The sequence below is a fragment of the Mauremys mutica genome, chromosome 25 (assembly GCF_020497125.1).
Source record: "Mauremys mutica isolate MM-2020 ecotype Southern chromosome 25, ASM2049712v1, whole genome shotgun sequence".
Classification (NCBI taxonomy): domain Eukaryota; kingdom Metazoa; phylum Chordata; order Testudines; family Geoemydidae; genus Mauremys; species Mauremys mutica.
This window is the reverse complement of record NC_059096.1, coordinates 5004668-5023403: the sequence shown is the minus strand read 5'-3', so window position 1 is coordinate 5023403 and position 18736 is coordinate 5004668. Positions and strand designations below refer to the sequence as shown.

The 18736-nt window shown below is 40.9% G+C and overlaps 1 protein-coding gene across 1 annotated transcript in view; it reads right to left on the bottom strand.

The window, feature by feature from the left end:
* Positions 1-18529, bottom strand: part of NPEPPS (aminopeptidase puromycin sensitive) — a 55472-nt gene extending 36943 nt beyond the window's left edge. Inside the window, exons 1-2 of the mRNA XM_044999535.1 lie at positions 18251-18529; positions 7473-7557 (exon numbers count right to left, since the gene is read on the bottom strand). Coding sequence (XP_044855470.1) covers positions 7473-7557; positions 18251-18373 — 208 coding nt within the window. The 5' untranslated portion in view covers positions 18374-18529. The remainder of the gene's footprint in view (positions 1-7472; positions 7558-18250) is intronic.
* Positions 18530-18736: the final 207 nt, after the last annotated feature.

Sequence of the window (18736 nt, the reverse complement as noted above, 5' to 3'; positions counted from 1 at the left end):
ACAAAGGCTCCTAAAGGAAACAGCACAATTTTGGCAGTCTACTAACTTTAGAGGGTTTGGCACTGCCAGGTGGTGAGTTCATCACTGGCACACTAGTATACACACTGGACCAAGTAGCATGAGAAAACAGGCGTAAGTTGTTAGTTCTCAGTTTCTTTTGAAAAAGGGCATTAACAAAAGATCCAGTAAAGTTTCCAAAATATGGAGCACTACATATTTAACATCAGTTTTCCATAAAGAACATCCAGTATTTTAAATAATGTACTGCACTTCTACAGAGTAATTCCTGAAACTGCACAGTATCCAGGTGGATATGTCAATTAATTAATTATTCCAATTTACAGGCATGTACTACAACAATCTAGATCCTGGCCAAAGGTTTTACGCAATATGTTCAATCTAGTGTACTGTCTTTGAGAGAAAACATAGACTAATACCAAAGATAGAATTATACATGTTGGAATCAAGCTGATTGTAAAAGAGGATTCCCCCTACACTCAGTTGGGGTCACTGTCCATACTTGGGGGGGGGGGGGGAGAGAAGGTGCATTAAAATACTAGAGACGACAGTTATAGCTTTAAACACATGCTAGCTGGCTGAGGTAAACCCTAGGCTCTACCCATCCCCGATCCCTCACAGGCTAACCTGAGGTCACTAAGATGCATTAAACACACTTTTCCCTAGTGAAAACAAGACTTTCAGTGGTGTTTTCTGAGCTAAAAATTAAATAACCTTCTTGGTGATTTATGAGTTAAGTACAACTCTGATACAATTAATGTAGAACCTACATAAATAGCTTTCAAAACATTCTACATCCTGTTTGCTGCATCAAACATATTAAATACCCACAGTTACTGAGTTTAACAGCACGAACTGTAAAAAGCAGGTTTAGTGTTCTGGTTTTTCCACTCAATTCCCTAGGAAAATATCCAAGGGCTTTATAATGGCACACAGAGTCACATTCTCCCCCTCACTGAAATCAGCTTGGGAATTTTTGCTGTCACATTCAATGGCATCAGATTTTGGCCAACAGAGCTCAAAATTGAAGCAACTCACCACGATGCCTATATTTATATTATGACCCCACCAATACTTGCAGAAAAAACATGTTATCTGAGTGGTTTTAACACAGACTCTTCAGGACACGACCCGTCTCTTCTTGCTCTGCAGAACATCTAGCACAGAGGTGGGCAAACTACAGCCCGCGGGCCACATCTGGCCCGCAGGACCATCCTGCCTGGACCTTGAGCTCCCAGCTGGGAGGCTAGCCCCCGGCCCCTCCCCTGCTGTTCCCCTTCCCCCGCAGCCTCAGCTCACTGTGCCACCAGCACTCTGGGCAGCAGGGCTGAGAGCTCCTGCCGGGCAGCACATCTGCGAGAGCCACCACCCTGCCCCGGTGCTCTAGACTGTGTGGCTGGCTCCGGCCGGGCAGCATGGCTGCCAGACCTGGTGCTCTGAGTGGCATGGTAAGAGGGCGGGGAGCAGGGGGGGTGGATAAGGGGCACGGGTCCCAGGGGGCGGTTGGATAGGCATGGGAGTCCCAGGGTCTGGGGGTGTGGATAGGGGTCGGGGCAGTCAGAGAACAGGGGAGGGGGAGTTGGATTATGGCTAATATTGTTTTAATAAGTGGGTAAATGGGGTCAGCGGGTTCCATATTTTAAACGTTATTTATATTCACACTTAACCACAAAAGTTAATCTGTCCCAGGGAAGGGAATCAATAAAGTGGTTTGAGCAAGCTCAGAACCACCATACTAGGAATCCTGACAAGCACAGTGTTTCTCAAAACTGTGCTGGGATCTATTTTTAAACACTGTTGCTAGCACAGTGTGGACAAACTTCAGCCTTTCATTAAAGGTGTGCCCAAGCAATCTGCCAGAGTAGAAAGAGAATTTGAGGCTCCTCACCTACCCTCTTGTGGAGTTTAAGTTTCACAGATGGAAGAAGTTAACATCTTGTACTTCCTCAGTCATCAGCATTAATCACTGACCTCCAGCAATGTGATTTATGGAGAGTTTTCTGGTGATTTTCACAAAATTTCATTGGACTCTATGCAACTAAATTAGTTAAAAGAAGTACTACTTTCTCCTTCACGAAAATGCTTACACATCCCTTGTGGCCATTCAATGATTTGGATAATGGCACAGAGAGTACACTTATAAAGTCTGCAGACAATACCAAGCTGAGAGGGGTTTGCAAGTGCTTTGGAGAAGAGGATTAAAATTCAAAATGATCTGGACAAACTGGAGAACTGGTCTGAAGTAAATGGGATGAAATTCAATAAGGACAAATGCAAAACACTCCACTTAGGAAGGAACAATCAGTTGCACATACAAAATGGGAAATGACTGCCTAGGAAGGAGTACTGCGGAAAGGGATCTGGGGGTCATAGTGGATCACAAGCTAAATATGAGTCAACAGTGCAATGCTGTTGCAGAAAAAAAGAACATAATTCTGAGATGTATTAGCAGGAGTGTTGTAAGCAAAACGTAAGTAATTCTTCTACTCTACTCTGCGCAGATTAGGCCTCAATTGGAGCACTGTGTCCAGTTCTGGGCACCACATTTCAGGAAGGATGTAGACAAATTGGAGAGAGTCCAGAGAAGAGTGACAAAAATGATTAAAGGTCTAGAAAACATGACCCACGATGGAAGACTGAAAAAATTGGGTTTGTTTAGTCTGGAAAAGAGAAGGCTGAGAGGGGACGTGTAAGTTTTCAAGTATGAAAAAGGTTGTTACAAGGAGGAGGGAGAAAAGTTGTTTTTCTTAACCTCCGAGGACAGGACAAGAAGCAATGGGCTTAAATTGCAGCAAGGGAGGTTTAGGTTGGACATTAGGAAAAACTTCCTGTCAGGGTGCTTAAGCACTGGAATAATTCATTACCTAGGGAGGTTGTGGAATCTCCATCACTGGGGATTTTTAAGAGCAGGTTAGACAAACACCGGTCAGGAATGGTCTAGATAATTCTTAGTCCTGCCACAAGGCAGGGGACTGGACTAGATGACCTCTCAAGGTCCCTTCTAGTCCTATGATTCTATGAAAGGGTGGTGTTGATAGACCCCTTCGGAGCATTAGGTTTTGAAGTTAACACTCCATTGAAATGCACAAGGTGGTTCACATCTCTCAGTTCAAATTAAATACAGACTCAAGCAGATATAAATGCATATTACCAAGCTTTTCACAACTACTAGAAACTTAAATTTTTGTTTTTAAATGACAACTGAGATTCTGATGTAATCAGAGTGACTTCAGGAGCTGGGGATCTAGGAAGCCTTAATCAGGTCCTGCATCCTATTAGTGGCTGCTCACTAACTTCCTGTGGGACTGAAAAGACTGAAAAGGCAAACATCAAGCAGCAAAAATTTAAATAAGGAGTCACCTGGCAACATTTTTTTCAAAAATTGTATATAGAAAAATAGCAATGCTAAAATAGAAGGGTAGTGCTCACTCAATTATTTGGTAAAATTAACAGATAACACTACGTCTGTTTGCAATTCTGCATGTGAAACTGCTGATTATTACCCTCCGAGCACCTCAACATTCATGTCTTTAATAACAAGTTGCTTGTAATCTGTGAAACATCCAAAATGCTCTCCAAGTTAAATGAAGATGAAAAATAATTAGCCAATCATGACTTCAGCAGATAATTTCACACCTCCTTAAAATGCAGACTTGCAGGGAAATCAAACTACTTAATATCCAATATTAAATGTGAGTAAAATACAATCTCCTGAAATTTACTACTACTTGTAGAGCCAACTACTTCTACTTGTTTTCTTAATCCCTTTTTTAGTGGAGCATGGCCACTCATTTGGACAAAGGTAATATGGCTAACGCATAACTATTCACCTTAACCAGAGGTAGATGGCCATGTATAATAAACATTACACAAACACCAGAAAAAGTATAGGCCCAGGAATCTAGAAGGCAACAAATGATCCAGTCATGAAAAAAAATCACTGAAGTGAAGGAAGAGTTTGCAACAGAAAATTCTGAGTAATTCTAAACTGAGCATCATGGTTCCAGTGTAACGTTAGTTGGTCTATGTGGCAAGTTCACAGCTACCAGACAGAATTTCAATTACTATTTCTAGTAAGATCATGAATTCTCATATTTCAGTAGTCAATGCCTTTGCATAAAGTCACACTTGAATCCAACTCCCATATACCTAGCTCTGCAGGGCTTATAGGAATTAGTAATAAAAAACCCAACAACAGTTTTCACTGAAGTCAGCAAACCTGCCTCTATTCACAAGGGGAGCAGATTTGTTGAGAAAGAAGGTGCTATTTCTACACTGTTACTTTTCAGCGTAGAGCCACACTTTAAAACGAGATAAGACATTATCTTGTCTGACATTTAACAACATGTACATCAAGCAGAAATTCTTCCCCGAGTTATAGAATTAAAATGGGTAGCAATTCCTCACTGCAGCCTGCAAAGGAGAAAGTTTACTGATCTTACAAAGATTCCTATCATTCTTGTTTTAAAATCTAATACATAATATTTATATTGACCCTTGTAAAATGTTAGTATTAGTAGCAAAAGTTCAATTGATTTGTTTTATATTTGCATCCCTTTCTAGTACAACATTTTGTATTTGTGGTCAATCAAACAATATGTATTGCTTTTACATGGTATTTATCACAATAGCAGCACTAGTAAGACAGACCTCTAAGTAACAGCAACAGGTGCCAGAAAAGAACCTCTACAAATGGCTTGCCAATTCCATGCAATTTTACTTGGAAAGCCATTGCTATTTGGCAGCCTGCCAAACTGAATTAAATGCCTTAACCCTACAAAGAAATAGCCAGAGTATAAGAATAAACCTTATTAGGAATACATTTTCTATGTAACAAAGCTATGTATTTACACTGCCACAGTTTACCACAGTCAAGGTAATTAAAACTCAGGATGAAGTTTTCTTTTCTATTTTACTTGATTATGAAAACAGAGGGACAGAACATACAATTATTTTAAAGGTTAATTTTCTATACTAAGTTCTGCTACTGGTACTTCCAAGCTATCCAGTAAGGATACCAACACTGAAACAGTATAAAATGAATGTCACAGGGAAACTCTATGAAGTTCATTTCAGAGTATGGCAAATGAGGGGCCAATAACTAAAAACAGGTGGTGCAAAATTTTAAATCTCTTGGGCTTCACTTCAATTTTGTGGGAAGACAAGGTTTTGGGGGACGTGATTTCTCCTTTCCTGCTTGCTTCTGCCATTTCCCCAGTATTTGAACAGACTTTTCAAGAGGCATCATGTCCACGTGGTGGTTTTGTTAGGTAGGATAAATTCTACATCCTCTGCTATTGTCATCACGCTCTTCACCTCCTCACCACCAGCATGATGCATAGCTTCAGGAATGCCTAGCAATACAGTGTGTTTAATGAGACTGAAGGTCGCTAATGACACAGTGTACGCTGTTGTCCTGGAGGATAAAATGTTTGTGAAAATTATGGAGGATTGGAGAGCCAGGATATGACCCCACAGCCTGAATTAAACCTTGCATCTGGAACAGCTAGCACTGCATTCTCCCACCATCAAGGCTGAATGGACAGATTCCAAATTGCTTGACAATGCTCCCTGCACCAGTCTTGTTCTTTCACTGCCCACGGCACTTCCTGCATGAAGTTCAACTTTCTCAAAACATACCCATTGAATGCTATTTCCTTACTGCACAGATCCCTATCTGCCTGGGCACTATTCAGCTGTTCACAGCCAACACTGGGAGGTCCTCTGATTACTTTCCTGATGTTTGCAGAAAATGTCACCACACCGAAGACAAAGATCAAACCAAATTAAAAACAAAGCCTGCTCATGGATGTTCCTCTGGTCACACAAAAACCTGCACGTCTGACATAGATAATGGACACTTTAGTAAATCTTTTCCTGGTACATCACTGCAAAAAGAACATAAGCTTAAACCAAGTCAGGAGAATTTTAAGCTTCAATTTTTCTTAAGTGTTAAAAAAATGTAATAGGTCCCATCCCTCCAACTCCCTTTCATTTATCCAACAACTGAAGACACTGTAGGAAAATTTAAACCTATTTAAAGGAACATCTTCCAAATCTAAACCCACGGTAGTTCATCTTATTTATAACCAAATTTCAAGGGAATGCTTCATTACATCACTATCATAGCATTCTCTTCGGAAAGTTCTGCAGAGCTTTTTTACGGGCTAGAGGATTTAAAATGTACTCTTACACAGTGAGCCAAACAGCTGCTATCATGTTTGTACTATTAAAGACTCCATAAAAAAAAAATTAAGAGCTCACAACCAAGTTATTAAAACATCCTTAATTCTCCTTATTTTGTAAATCTACTTCATAGTAAGCTAAGCATTTCTATATCAAGGACCATATTGTCCACACCTAGGTCATCTCAGGCTTTCATTACTATAATTTCTCTCCACCCTCCAATCCATTTAAAATCCCATTGCTGAAATCTTCTCTCACCACCTCGACAATCTTGAATCTCTTCACTAGCTTCCCGTCTTTTCATATCAATTGAAAGTTCCAGTCCTCTCTGTTAAGGCCCTATGTAATCTCATCTCCACCTTTCTCTGTTCTTATTTCCTCCCAATTGGGACCTCTAAATACTCCTGTTGTCTGCTATATCCACTTAGATTCATGCCTTCTAATCATGTTGCTCCTATGCTTGGAACACTCTCACATGCATCTACTGAGTGACTTCTTCCCACCTTTGCCCATGAATCTTTCCTACATTGATCTGACCATTGATTCTACAACACCTCCCTTACCTGCACTGTTACTCCATGTTTTGTCACTTGTGTTGAACTGCACACGCCTCACAGTACAAACCATGTCTCACTATCATGTTACATAAATGGATAACAAGGTGTCAGAACAGTCAACCTTAAACATCCCTTGAGCTGAAATGCTAAAGCACAACAGGGTAGAATTCCAGCTGCAACTCAATTTCCCTTTTTGTGCAAAATTAAAATAGACTTTTTTTTTTTTTAAACAGTGGAATTAAACTTCAGTTCTGGACTAACGCCTAAACTCAAAGGATTAAATTATTTCTAATCTCAGCTCTTTCACTCACCCATTTAAATAAATGCTGAAATAATAGGACTTCTTTCTATGCATCCCTTCTGAATCCACCAACAAGGAAAGAGGGAGACTACCTCTTCTTTTTTGCCACTTTCCTATTCAGGGCTGGCAAAGTAGTATCTGCCTACTACCCAATATTTACCATATTTTCTCTCTGTATTTTCCCCCCCATTTCAGAACTAGGAGTCCCAATGAAGAATCTGCAAATCAAATTAAGAACATCCACTACATTACACATTTAAAATCTATGCACAGCAAACTAAAGTAGACTAGAGTTTGGCGCAACAGCTAAGAAAATCTTGTGACAGTGCTCAACTCTGAGTGATGGAACTTCCAGTGTCATAAGCATTGTGGGGGAACATGTAACAAACTGCATCAAGAGTAGTTCTTACCTTCATCTCCCTCTGGTGCATAGGAGGCTGTAATAATGTCAATGTCAGCACAATTCATCACAATTTGATTGGTTGCCTGTCTCACCTGCAAAAGAAGTTCTATCAGCAAGTGTCATGAAAGGCTCATACACATTCCCCTTTAACACTATCTATTATTTGGTATTCACTTTGTATCTTCATTTAATCTGACATCAGTCATTTGGAATTAGATGAAATATTGCAACAAAGTAGCTACTAAGAAAAAATATACCACCATATCCTCTCTTCCATAAAATAATTTACTAGAACATGCATATTTACATTACATTCAGACTGTTTCAACCTATTTATTATTACTTAGATTATAAACTTGGGGGGCAGGGATTTGTATTAAATTTGTAGAGGACCCTAGTTCTTTACTGGGGTTTCTAAGCACTATCCCCATGCAAATAATAAACACTTAGAGAAGTTAGAGATCTTCCCAGCTAGTAATGAGCAATAATGGATTAGAGTAGAAGTGGAGAGTATAACTACTGAAGATGAGCTAAAACATCTTACACTGTCAACAATATTTAAAAGATTACACAAGAACTTCATAGCACAGGAACATCTGCTAAAAGGGTAGCCTTTAACTTCTAGTAAAAAGTTATCTTCTGAGAACTTATGTCTGTATACACATTGTTTTATTTTTAAAATGGCTGGCTACCAATGTAAAAAAGGGGATAATATTCTTTACACACTTTTAACCTAACTAATGTAACTATAAATATTTTAATAAATGTGTAATTATTTTGTGAATACTACAAAGCTCTGCCTAAATCACACTGTGGCAGTGTGCTCCACAGAACTGTATATTGTGCAGAGAGAGTATTTCCTTCTGTCAGATTTTGATATGTTGCCCTTTAATTTCACTGGGCATAAAATAACCCAACAATATTACCCAGTAATTTTAATGTGGTACCAAAGTACCAAGAAACATATTTCCATGATATGAAACTGAAACTAAACAAATGTAACAGCTAAAGTGACATGATCTAGATCTGGCAAAGAGCTTATCTTTTCCACATAGTATCCAACTCAGGAGGTTCTACATCCCCTCCCATAAATATAACCTTCATAACCAACACAGTTTTTTCATCATGAGATTATGAAAGGAAATTTTTTAGATTTTTAAAAAAAATAAAAAATCAAGGGACACAGTCAATCTGGTTTTCAGAAAAAACGAGATAGTGTGAAAACATTTTTCTAAATGGTACTAAATTGGAAGTACCTTATTATTCAACCTATTTGGACTAAGCTAGTTGAGATCTTAAAAGTGGAATGATGCATGAAAGAGCTGTCCAAAGTCCAGAAAATACCAAAGTTAATAACAAGTCTTTGGCTTTAAAAGCGCTGAATAGCCCTAAGCACACAGAACTGTCTTCATTAGAACGCAGTGCCTGAATACAGTAGAGGTTAGGATAGATTGGAGACAACTTCATAGTCAAATCTTTGTGAGGATGCACTATTTTTAGATTTCCCTTGCCTCCTGCAAACCAAGCCAGTTTTACAAAAAGGGTGCAAAGTGCTGGAAAACATTTATAGGAATCAGGTTAACCGTTAACATGTGATGTTTACTCTATCAGCCCCCACAAATATCAGGTGAAATCAGCAAATCAATATGACTATGCACCAAGAATTATAGAGTACACCCGTGATGCTATAATTACACAGCACAGTTAAAAAAAAATCTTCAAAGAGGAAAGCAGGTTCTCAGCCTAAAAGCCCTCCCCCCGTTCTATTAAAAATAAGTAGGAATCAACTAAATCTTTCACAAGTCTTCAACAATCCTTAAAGGCAAGGCAAAATGAAAATAAAATCCATGCAAAACACTCAACATTTAACCATTCTACCCTTACCAGAACCTAAATCTTAAATTTAACAGACATTCATAGTGCCTTGTGGAGACTAATACTTTTTAATAAAAACTATGTATTTAAGTTAATACTTAGAAAAAACAGTTTATAAGCTTGAGAAGTTTGTTTTCTGGAAGACAGATATTCTGCTCATGTAGTAGTTTGTATTCATGAATACAATCAAGTTAAGAAGGCAAAAAGCACTCTTGATGGATGCGGTACATTCATTTCCAAGATTATAAATATGTGAAGTGTCACCCTTGCTCCCCACAGCTGTACAACATAATTAAGCCGCCCTTCAAACAGATCAGGCTGATCAAGGAGATTCAGTACAAGAAAAAGAAGGAGAATAGAAAAGTAGTAACTACAGGGCCAACAATAACCAAAATAAAAACACTTGCAATAAAACTGAGATGAGATGGGTGTCGGAGTTTAAATACCCAGCAGATCCCTCAGGAATCGCCCATCCTGGAACAGATCAACAGTCTGTCCACTATCTTGCTACTGGCTGTAGGGAAAGGTGAAGCCCTACTCCAGTCTTCCTCCCGCTCCCCCACCCAAGCTTATTTCTCTGGAGAGGAGAATTCCATCCACCCGAGTGAGAGATCAAAGTTTAATGTTTTGAAGCACAAGTTTCCCCTCCTCTCTGTTACCAACTTGAACTGGGTTGTTGATATCCCAGATATATCAAGTCTCAATGGAAACAACAATTGCTTTTCCATGATCTCGGAGGAAGAATAGTTATAATTGTCCTATTGAACTCAAACTCAAAGCCAGTTCAATTTCACCTCTTCAAATACCAGTAAAAATTTAACTCTTTTCTTAAGCTTTCTTTGCGGGATTCATTTTCAAAATGGTGTACTTATCTGAAGAGGAGTATCTACTTGCTCATATTTGAATCCACAATTAATTTGGAAGGGTCTATAAATTTCACTTTCAAAAAAAGATGCAGAGACTAAGCCTACATGAAATTTTACTTTTCATTGTCCAGATTAGACATTGCAAAGATCCGAAAATTAAGAGATAATACTTTAACTGAAGTCAGAATATTCATGTAAACCAGCAGCAATTTAAAATAAAAAGTTCATCCCACTGCAAAAATGACTAATTTCATTGGAATAGAAGTGAACTAGACATATCAGGCACCTCATTCAGAACTGAAAAGGGTAAAGGCTAACGCTCTGGCTATCATCCATATCAAACTACCTTAGCACAAAGAATAGTGATCATTGAACAATTTGAGTCCTTGAGTAATAAGGGAATAAAGGCAGCGAACCCATGGACAATTACTGCATAGAGGCTAAGTAACTTAACCATCAAGGAAGGTTGGCTCGTGGAATCCTTTTATAGTTTCCATTACATAATAATCAATAAAGTCTGAACTGCATTTACTGGACTTTGCCAACCAGAAAGCCCAACTGCATCCAAAGCTTTAAAAGTCAAGCCATTCCACAATTCATTACAAGGGAAAAATTAGACAGTATGCCAAGATTTCACTCTGAAAATGTCGTTTTTATCTTTAATTCAGATGCATTTTAAAATACTCATGTATAGTTTTAGTTTCAAAGGTCAAAAAGCAATGAGGGCCCCCCCCTACACTTTTTTTTATAATTCCCATCGCCAAGGCTTTCTGGTGTTCAGATCAAATTTAACATAGATGTGTCCATGTTTAACACACTAATAGGTGGGGCACAAGGAAAATTCAGTTACAGATTACCTCACCTGAACCATAATTCTGAAAGTCCAAAACTTGTGAACATAGATATTTTAATAACTATTCCAAACATGAGTTGAAGATGTTCAGAAATTTTTGATTAGGTACTGAAGCAGCAGAAAAGTAGAGGGGAAGATACCTCGTTAGGATTTCTGTACTATTTACAGCAATTGAAAAACACGACATCTGGGGAGTTCTGATGGATCTGAACTTCAGTCTCAAGGTTTATTCATCAGAACCCCCTTTTTAATACTACTAAGATCTTAGCTTGTAAAATCTTTGGTGCATGGACTCTGTGTATTGTACAGTTTGTCAACACTTGACAAATAAAACCTTGTAATTTAAAGTTGTCCGATGGTTATTCTAAATATAACATTCCGACAACCATGTACTCAGTCTGCCAAACGTTTGATTAGTATTTTACTCTCCAGAATATGAAAACTAGTTCAGAGCCTAGAATATAAACAAATATGCAGAGAGATCTTTCTTAAAACTGAAAGTTCAATCATGTCAATGAGAGAAAAGCAGCGGCAGTTACGTTTATTAGTCCTTATCTAGGTAACCACATTTTTATTCACCTATATCTAGACTGGATTATAGTAGTCAGGTAGTAAATCTACTAATACTGAATACAGTATTGCTCTGCTATAAAAAGCTATTTAATATTTCAATCAGCATTTGAGTCTATTATTTTCCTATAGTATTCACACACTTCAGAAATGTTTAAGTTTACACAATCCCTATGCAAGTGTCTTTTTAATGTATAACAAAGGATAACCGTTTAGTCTGATGAATTATAGCACTGCACAGAACTGAGAATTAAGGAGTTTTGCCAATTTTGAAAAGCAGGAGGAATGGAAAGAGTAATAGCAGGAACCCCTGACTGTGAAATATAAATGGATTCAAACTTAGTGCACTGCCTTTAATTTTCATACTCAGATCTAAATTAAAGTACAACAAATCCAAACTGCTATACTAGACTCTGACTCAAAGGGTATGGCTACACTGGCACTTTGTCATCAAAACTTTTGTTGTTCAGGGATGTTAAAAAAAAAAAAAAGCATACACCCTCGAACAACAAAAGTTTTATCGACAAGAAGTGCCAGTGTGAACAGCGCTTTGTCGGCAGGAACGCTCTCCTGCCGACAAAGCCGCTGCTGCTCATAGGGGATGGAAGTTTTTTGTCATCAGAAGAGCTCTCTCCTGCCGACAAACAGCAGCTACACTGCACGGCTTTTAACAGCATGGTGCCGCTAAAAGCTGCGTACTGTAGCTATAGCCTAAAAGTTTAAGTCGTTACCCAAAAGAGATGGTCTACAAACACTGTACTCCTAAAGATGGATCTTCAGAGTCTTAAATGCAACACTTCACAATCAATCAATCCCTAATCAGCCTACTACAAGATCAGATACTATGCATGCCTTCCCCTAGTCTGGCAGACACTGCAAAAGCAAGCTATAAAAAGCGACAGATGCGGGCTAAAACACTGCTAAATATATCAGAATATCCTGAAGACATATTAAAGGGACTGGGAAAGGAGAGATTTAAAAGGTCCACACATTTTATATTGTACAGCTAGCATTTTAGGTAGAAGATACCTATTGTGCAGCCAGGAAGACTTTTGCTGGCAGTTTATACATAACAAAACTGAACTATCATGAGCGTATATTCTCTATGTTTAGTATAATGGCTTACAATTTCCAGTATGTGCAAACCAGCAAAATCATGCTGCCCAAGTCTGTCTGAAGCTCTGAGCTGTTACACCCTTAACTGGACAGGTAATTGTTCAGAGGCACTACAGCATTGCAAACTTTAATTTATAGGATTAAAACAGAAGTCGAATGTTAGGAGTCAGCTGATTAGTTTTGTTGATAGCTAACTCAGATTTGCCTTTTCAATTTGATGCTGCTGAAGAACGGTATGCTAGTATATCCCTTCTTTGTTCCTGGTCCAGCATTAAGCCTTTTGGGACGTGGAAACAAAATAGACTTCAATTGACCTAGACATTGTGTAATGACTGTGCTGAGTTGATGGCTGGATCCTTAGAAATAGAGTTACAAAGGGAGACTTCCATGAACTGGAGACTTAACTATCTGGCAGTTCATATCTTTTTCTGAATAAACATTAATTATGTTTTTTTAAAACAGTTACAAAAAGGTACTTACAACAGTTTGGACTATTGAGAGGAAGTGTGGTTAGTGGACTGAACGCAGAACCAGGAGCTAGACCTCCTTAGTTTCAATTCCAGCTAAACCTGCAGCTGGCCCATGCCAGCTGGCTCTGGCTCGTGGGGCTCAGGCTAAGGGGCTGTTGAACTGTGGTATAGACGTTCAGGTCCGGGCTGGAGTTCAGGCTCTAGGACCCTCCAAGGTAGGTCTACACCACATCTTCACCACAATTAAACAGCCCCTTAGATGAAGCCAGCTGGCATGGACTAGCCTTGGGCGTCTAACTGCAGTGTAGACATATCCTCTAACTTTAGGAGTATCAGTTAGCCCATCTTATGTTCCCCATCTGTAAAATGGGGGATAACAAATGAACCACCTCACAAGATGCTTTGAAGAATCACCATTTGTAGTGTGATATAAGCGTAATGTAATATAAATTGTCAGTTTATATGACTGTTACGGAGCTCTATAGACTTCTGAATTATATATGTATTTGTGTAAATGCCTAAATTTTAGCAGTTAAAAGTCATATTGAATAACCAGACAGAAAATAGCTATAACTTAAACAGTAAGTTAACAAGCTCCATCACTGCTCTGAAAAAGATGTTAGATTCACCTGGCTATAAACGTGAGCTTTACCAAGAGACAGATCATAACATTGTAGTTTCCTGGTAAGAGAGCAGGTAACAAGCAAACCTAAAGTGCCAAAATTAAAAATTACATACACCTCTACCCCGACATAACGCGACCCGATATAACACGAATTTGGATATAACGCGGTAAAGCAGTGCTCTGGAGGGGGCGGGGCTGCGCACTCCGGCGGATCAAAGCAAGTTCGATATAACACGGTTTCACCTATAATGCGGTAAGATTTTTTGGCTCCCAAGGACAGCGTTATATCGGGGTAGAGGTGTATAAGGACTGGTAATTTTCAAGACTTTGAAATTGCATGATTTGCTTCAGTCAACAATTGACACACAATCTTAACTACTGAATCCTAAAAGGTTCTACTCTCTGATGCTTACATGAAAAGACCCTGTATAATATTTACTTCTGTGGAGTAAATGAAAAAAAATGTTATTAATCAGTTTACATGGTTAAAGTTTTCAAAAGTCTGATGTTCCAAAGCCAAGACTTCAAGTGCAACACATATTTGAGCCTCAAATGCCCTGGGCAGCAGGGTCACCAACAGAAACACTGTGCAAAAGACCAACATATCCTGCTTACTGCTACAAATGCAAAAAACAATTTCACAGATTGGACGCTGACCTTTAATCTGACACTTAAAAGGATAGTTGAATTATATATTTATTATTGATTCTACAGCTCACGACTGAGGATACCAAATGGCAGAACATAGACACTTGAGGTACACAATAGCACAAGCTTTCATAAACAACTCAGTTAACTCAGTGATTCATCCAGGTGTAAATGTTACACCCTCCAGGTCAGAAAGTATTTCTCCTTAACCCCACAGCACAAACTACTGTCTGCACAGCCATTGCTAATACTGGGGTTCTTGTTAATAAATCCTGATATTAGCCCTTCGGGAGCCGGTGATGAGGGTCCAGTTATCACTCTCAATCCAAATAATCTGGAAGACTCAAGACCCAAAAATAAGTGTCTATGTATGAAATCCGTTGCAACTTGGTGCCTAGACAAATATCTAGGATTCTCAGAGAATTAATAGGCACATCTTCAAAATATTCACATTACTTCACATTACATTTTTTCTTCACTAGTTGATGCATTCTCTCTAAATGCACTGATCAGTGCTCTCTGAACTGTACCCTAACCTTAAGAGCACCTCAAAGGGGATAACAAACCCACCAAATACAAACTCAATGAAGGCCTTTCAAAATTCCAAAACCAGCCCTAGACTTGAAGCAAGACCCTAAGATCCTAGCAGCACATCTCTAGCACTTGAGCTAAAGAAGAACCACCAAATACAGAATTTCAATATTTCTTCCTCATGATGCAAATTTACTCATCATTGGTCATCTTCCTGCCAAGTCACAAGATTTACTATCATTCATAGCCTTTCACCCACTCCCAATCCCAATCTCCATAGACACCACGAACTTGTCTGGTGAAGCAGTCTTCTCCCCCCTATACTTATATTTAACAACCTTATTACTCACATAGGATTACGTTTACAGGCAGGTTTTAACTCCCCTTTATGACAAAGGATTTTGGGATGGGTGTGTTTCAAACAAGGTATTTACAATCTTCCTCAAATATTTTTCATTCTCTTTTCATTCAAACTGTGCCAGTTTGAAAGAAAGCCCAGCAAGAACCTAACAAATGTGCATCATTTTCAAACTAATTTCAGAGGGAAAAGCCTGAGCATGGTAAAGATTTTGCCTTTCAGAAAAAGTGAGAAATTCAGTGTTTTGGGTTGTTTACACATTTTTACTGGTAGCGTAGCCTCTTGTTTCACTGACATGTCTGCTCTGTATGATACTGAGGCCCACAGTCCCTTCCAACCTGGTGTTAACCAAGGGGAAAAAGAAGAATTTGTAAAGTTATACATAAAGGCTTCCAACCAGATAATTCCAAGCCGCTTCAGAGACTGAATGCATACAATACCATTCAAATGCAGCACCTTTTGGATTGGAATACTGACTGGGGCAAACCCTGACACATAAGAACGGCCATATGGGGTCAGATCAATGGTCCCTCTAGCCCATTATCCTGTCTTCCAACAGTGGCCAATGCCAGATGCTCCAAAGGGAATAAATAGAACAGGGCAATCATCAACTGACCCATCCCGTCATCCAGTCCCAGCATCTGGCAAATCAGAGGCTTAAAGACAACCAGAACACGCAGTTGCATCCCTGACCATCCTGGCTAAAAACCATTGATGGACCTATCCCCCAGGAACTTATCTAATTCTTTTTTTAATCCAATTATACTTTTGGCCTTCACAACATCCCCTGGCAATGAGTTCCACAGCTTGACTGTGCATTGTGTGAAGAACTTTCATGTTTAAAACAAATGTCGTCTATTAATTTCATTGGGTGACCCTAGGTTCTTACATTAGGTGAAGCAGTAAACCACACTTCCTTATTCAATTTCTCCACACCATTCATTATTTCATAGACCTCTATCATATCCCATCTCAGCTGTCTCTTTTTCAAGCCAATATCCCCACTCTTTTTAATCTCTCCTCACATGGAAACTGTTCCATACCCTTAATCATTTCTGTTGCCCTTCTCTGCACCTTTTCCAGTTCTAATACATCTTTTTTGACATGAGGCGACCAGAACTGCATGTACTATTCAAGAAGTGGGTGCACAATGGATTTATATAATGGCATTATATTTACTGTCTTATTATCTATCCTTTTCCTAATGGTTTCTAACGTTAGCTTTTTTTTTATTCCCACAGCACACTGAGCAGACCATTTCAGAGAACTATCCACAGTGACTCCAAAATCTTTCTTGAGTGGCAATAACTACCTTAGATCCCATCATGTTGTATGTATAGCTGGGATTACATTTTCCTATACGTAGGGGGAGGGATAGCTCAGTTGTTTGAGCATTGGCCTGCTAAACCCAGGGTTGTGAGTTCAATCCTTGAGGGTGCCACTTGGGGGCAAAATCAGTACTTGGTCCTGCTAGTGAAGGCAGGGGGCTAGACTCGATGACCTTTCGGGGTCCCTTCTAGTTCTATGAGATAGGTATATCTCCATATATTATTACTCTGCATTTATCAACACTGACTTTCATCTGCCATTTTGTTGCCCAGTCACCCAGTTTTGTAAGATCCCTTTGTAACTCTTGGCAGTCAGCTTTGGTCTTAACTATCTTGAGTAATTTTGTATCATCTGCAAACTTTGCCAGCTCACAGTTTACCTCTTTCTCCAGATCATTTATGAATATGTTGAACAGCACTGGTGTACAGATCAGATCCTTGGGGTACACCGCTATTTACCTCTCTCCATTGTGAAAACTGACCATTTATCCCTACCCTTTGTTTTCTGTCTTTTGATCAGTTACTGATGCATGAGAGGACTTTCTCTCTTATCACAACTGCTTAATTTGCTTAAGAGCCTTTGGTGAGGGACCTGGTCAAAGGCTTTCTGAAAGTCCAAGTGTGCGATATCCACTGGATCTCCCTTGTCCACATGTTTGTTGACCCACCTCAAAGAATTCTAACCGATTGGTGAGGGATGATTTCCCTTTACAAAAGCTGTGTTGACTCTTCCCCAACAAATCATGTTCTTTACTACAGTTTCAGAGTAGCAGCCGTGTTAGTCTGTATCCGCAAAAAGAACAGGAGGACTTGTGGCACCTTAGAGACTAACAAATTTATTGTAGCATAAGCTTTTGTGGGCTTCAGCTACATCGGATGAAGTGAGCTGTAGCCCATGAAAACTTATGCTACAATAAATCTGTTAGTCTCTAAGGTGCCACAAGTACTCCTATTCTCTTTACTACAGTGTCAACCAATTTGCCTAGTACTGGCACTACTACCTACCACTGGATGTTGGATTCTTCGGATCTGAAAGGAAACATTGGGGAGAAATGTGGAAGCAGACAGGGAAATATCCAAGAAATGCGGGGGAGTGGGCGAGCAAGAGCAAATGGCAGGGAACAGACCCTCCCAACACAGAACCCCAAAGGGGGAAACTAAAGGCTGACCTTCAGACACTGCCCCTAAGGTGCCCCCCCTCTCAGCCCCTCCCCACGATCCCCCACCGGGGAAGAGCATCCCCCCAGCCTCCCCCCCCCACGATCCCCCACCGTGGAGAGCGCTCCCCCCGCCCCCGGGAGACCCCAAGGTCCCTCAGTCGTAAGGACCGGGTTAGGGCGGGGCCGCAGCGCGTGGTCACCCCGCCCCCCCTCACCCAAAGCCCAGCCCTCCCCCCCCCGTACCCGGCCTCCTGTCTCTGTCTGGGCCTGGCACCTGCACGGCCCCCCCCACCCCCACCGGGTCCCGACAACGCAGCCCTCGGCCGCCCCCGCCCCCACCCGGCCGCCTTCTCCCCTCAGCCCGGCCCTGCCCGGCCCGCCGTACCTGCACGGCCGCCTCCAGCTTGCCCTCGAAGGTGAAGTCGACGAGGTCGGGCTTGAGGCAGAGCCCGTAGTTGAGCGGGGACACCTCGGCCGGCAGCCGCTCGAAGGGCCGCTTCTCCGGCATGGCGGGGCGAGGGGGCGGAGGCCTGAGGCAGCGGGGACCCACCGAGCGCGCCGCGCTCCGCGCCCGGCCAGCGAGCGACACACACGGAGGGAGGGAAGGACGGCTCGGCCCGGCGCGCTCCCGACACAGGAGTGAGTACGGTCGCGTGAGGGGGGCGGGGCCGAGAGAGAGAGAGAGAGAGAGAGAGAGAGAGGAGAGGGCAAGGGCGGGTTGGACGTTGCGTGCGCGGGGGGACGGCGCCACGCACCGCGGCGAGAGGGCGCACGCAACGGCGTGACGAGGCGCGGCGGGAGGGCGCGCGCGCGCGCGCGCCGTTGGAAACCGCCGCTCCGAACGAGAGCGCGCGCGCGCGCGTTTGCGTCA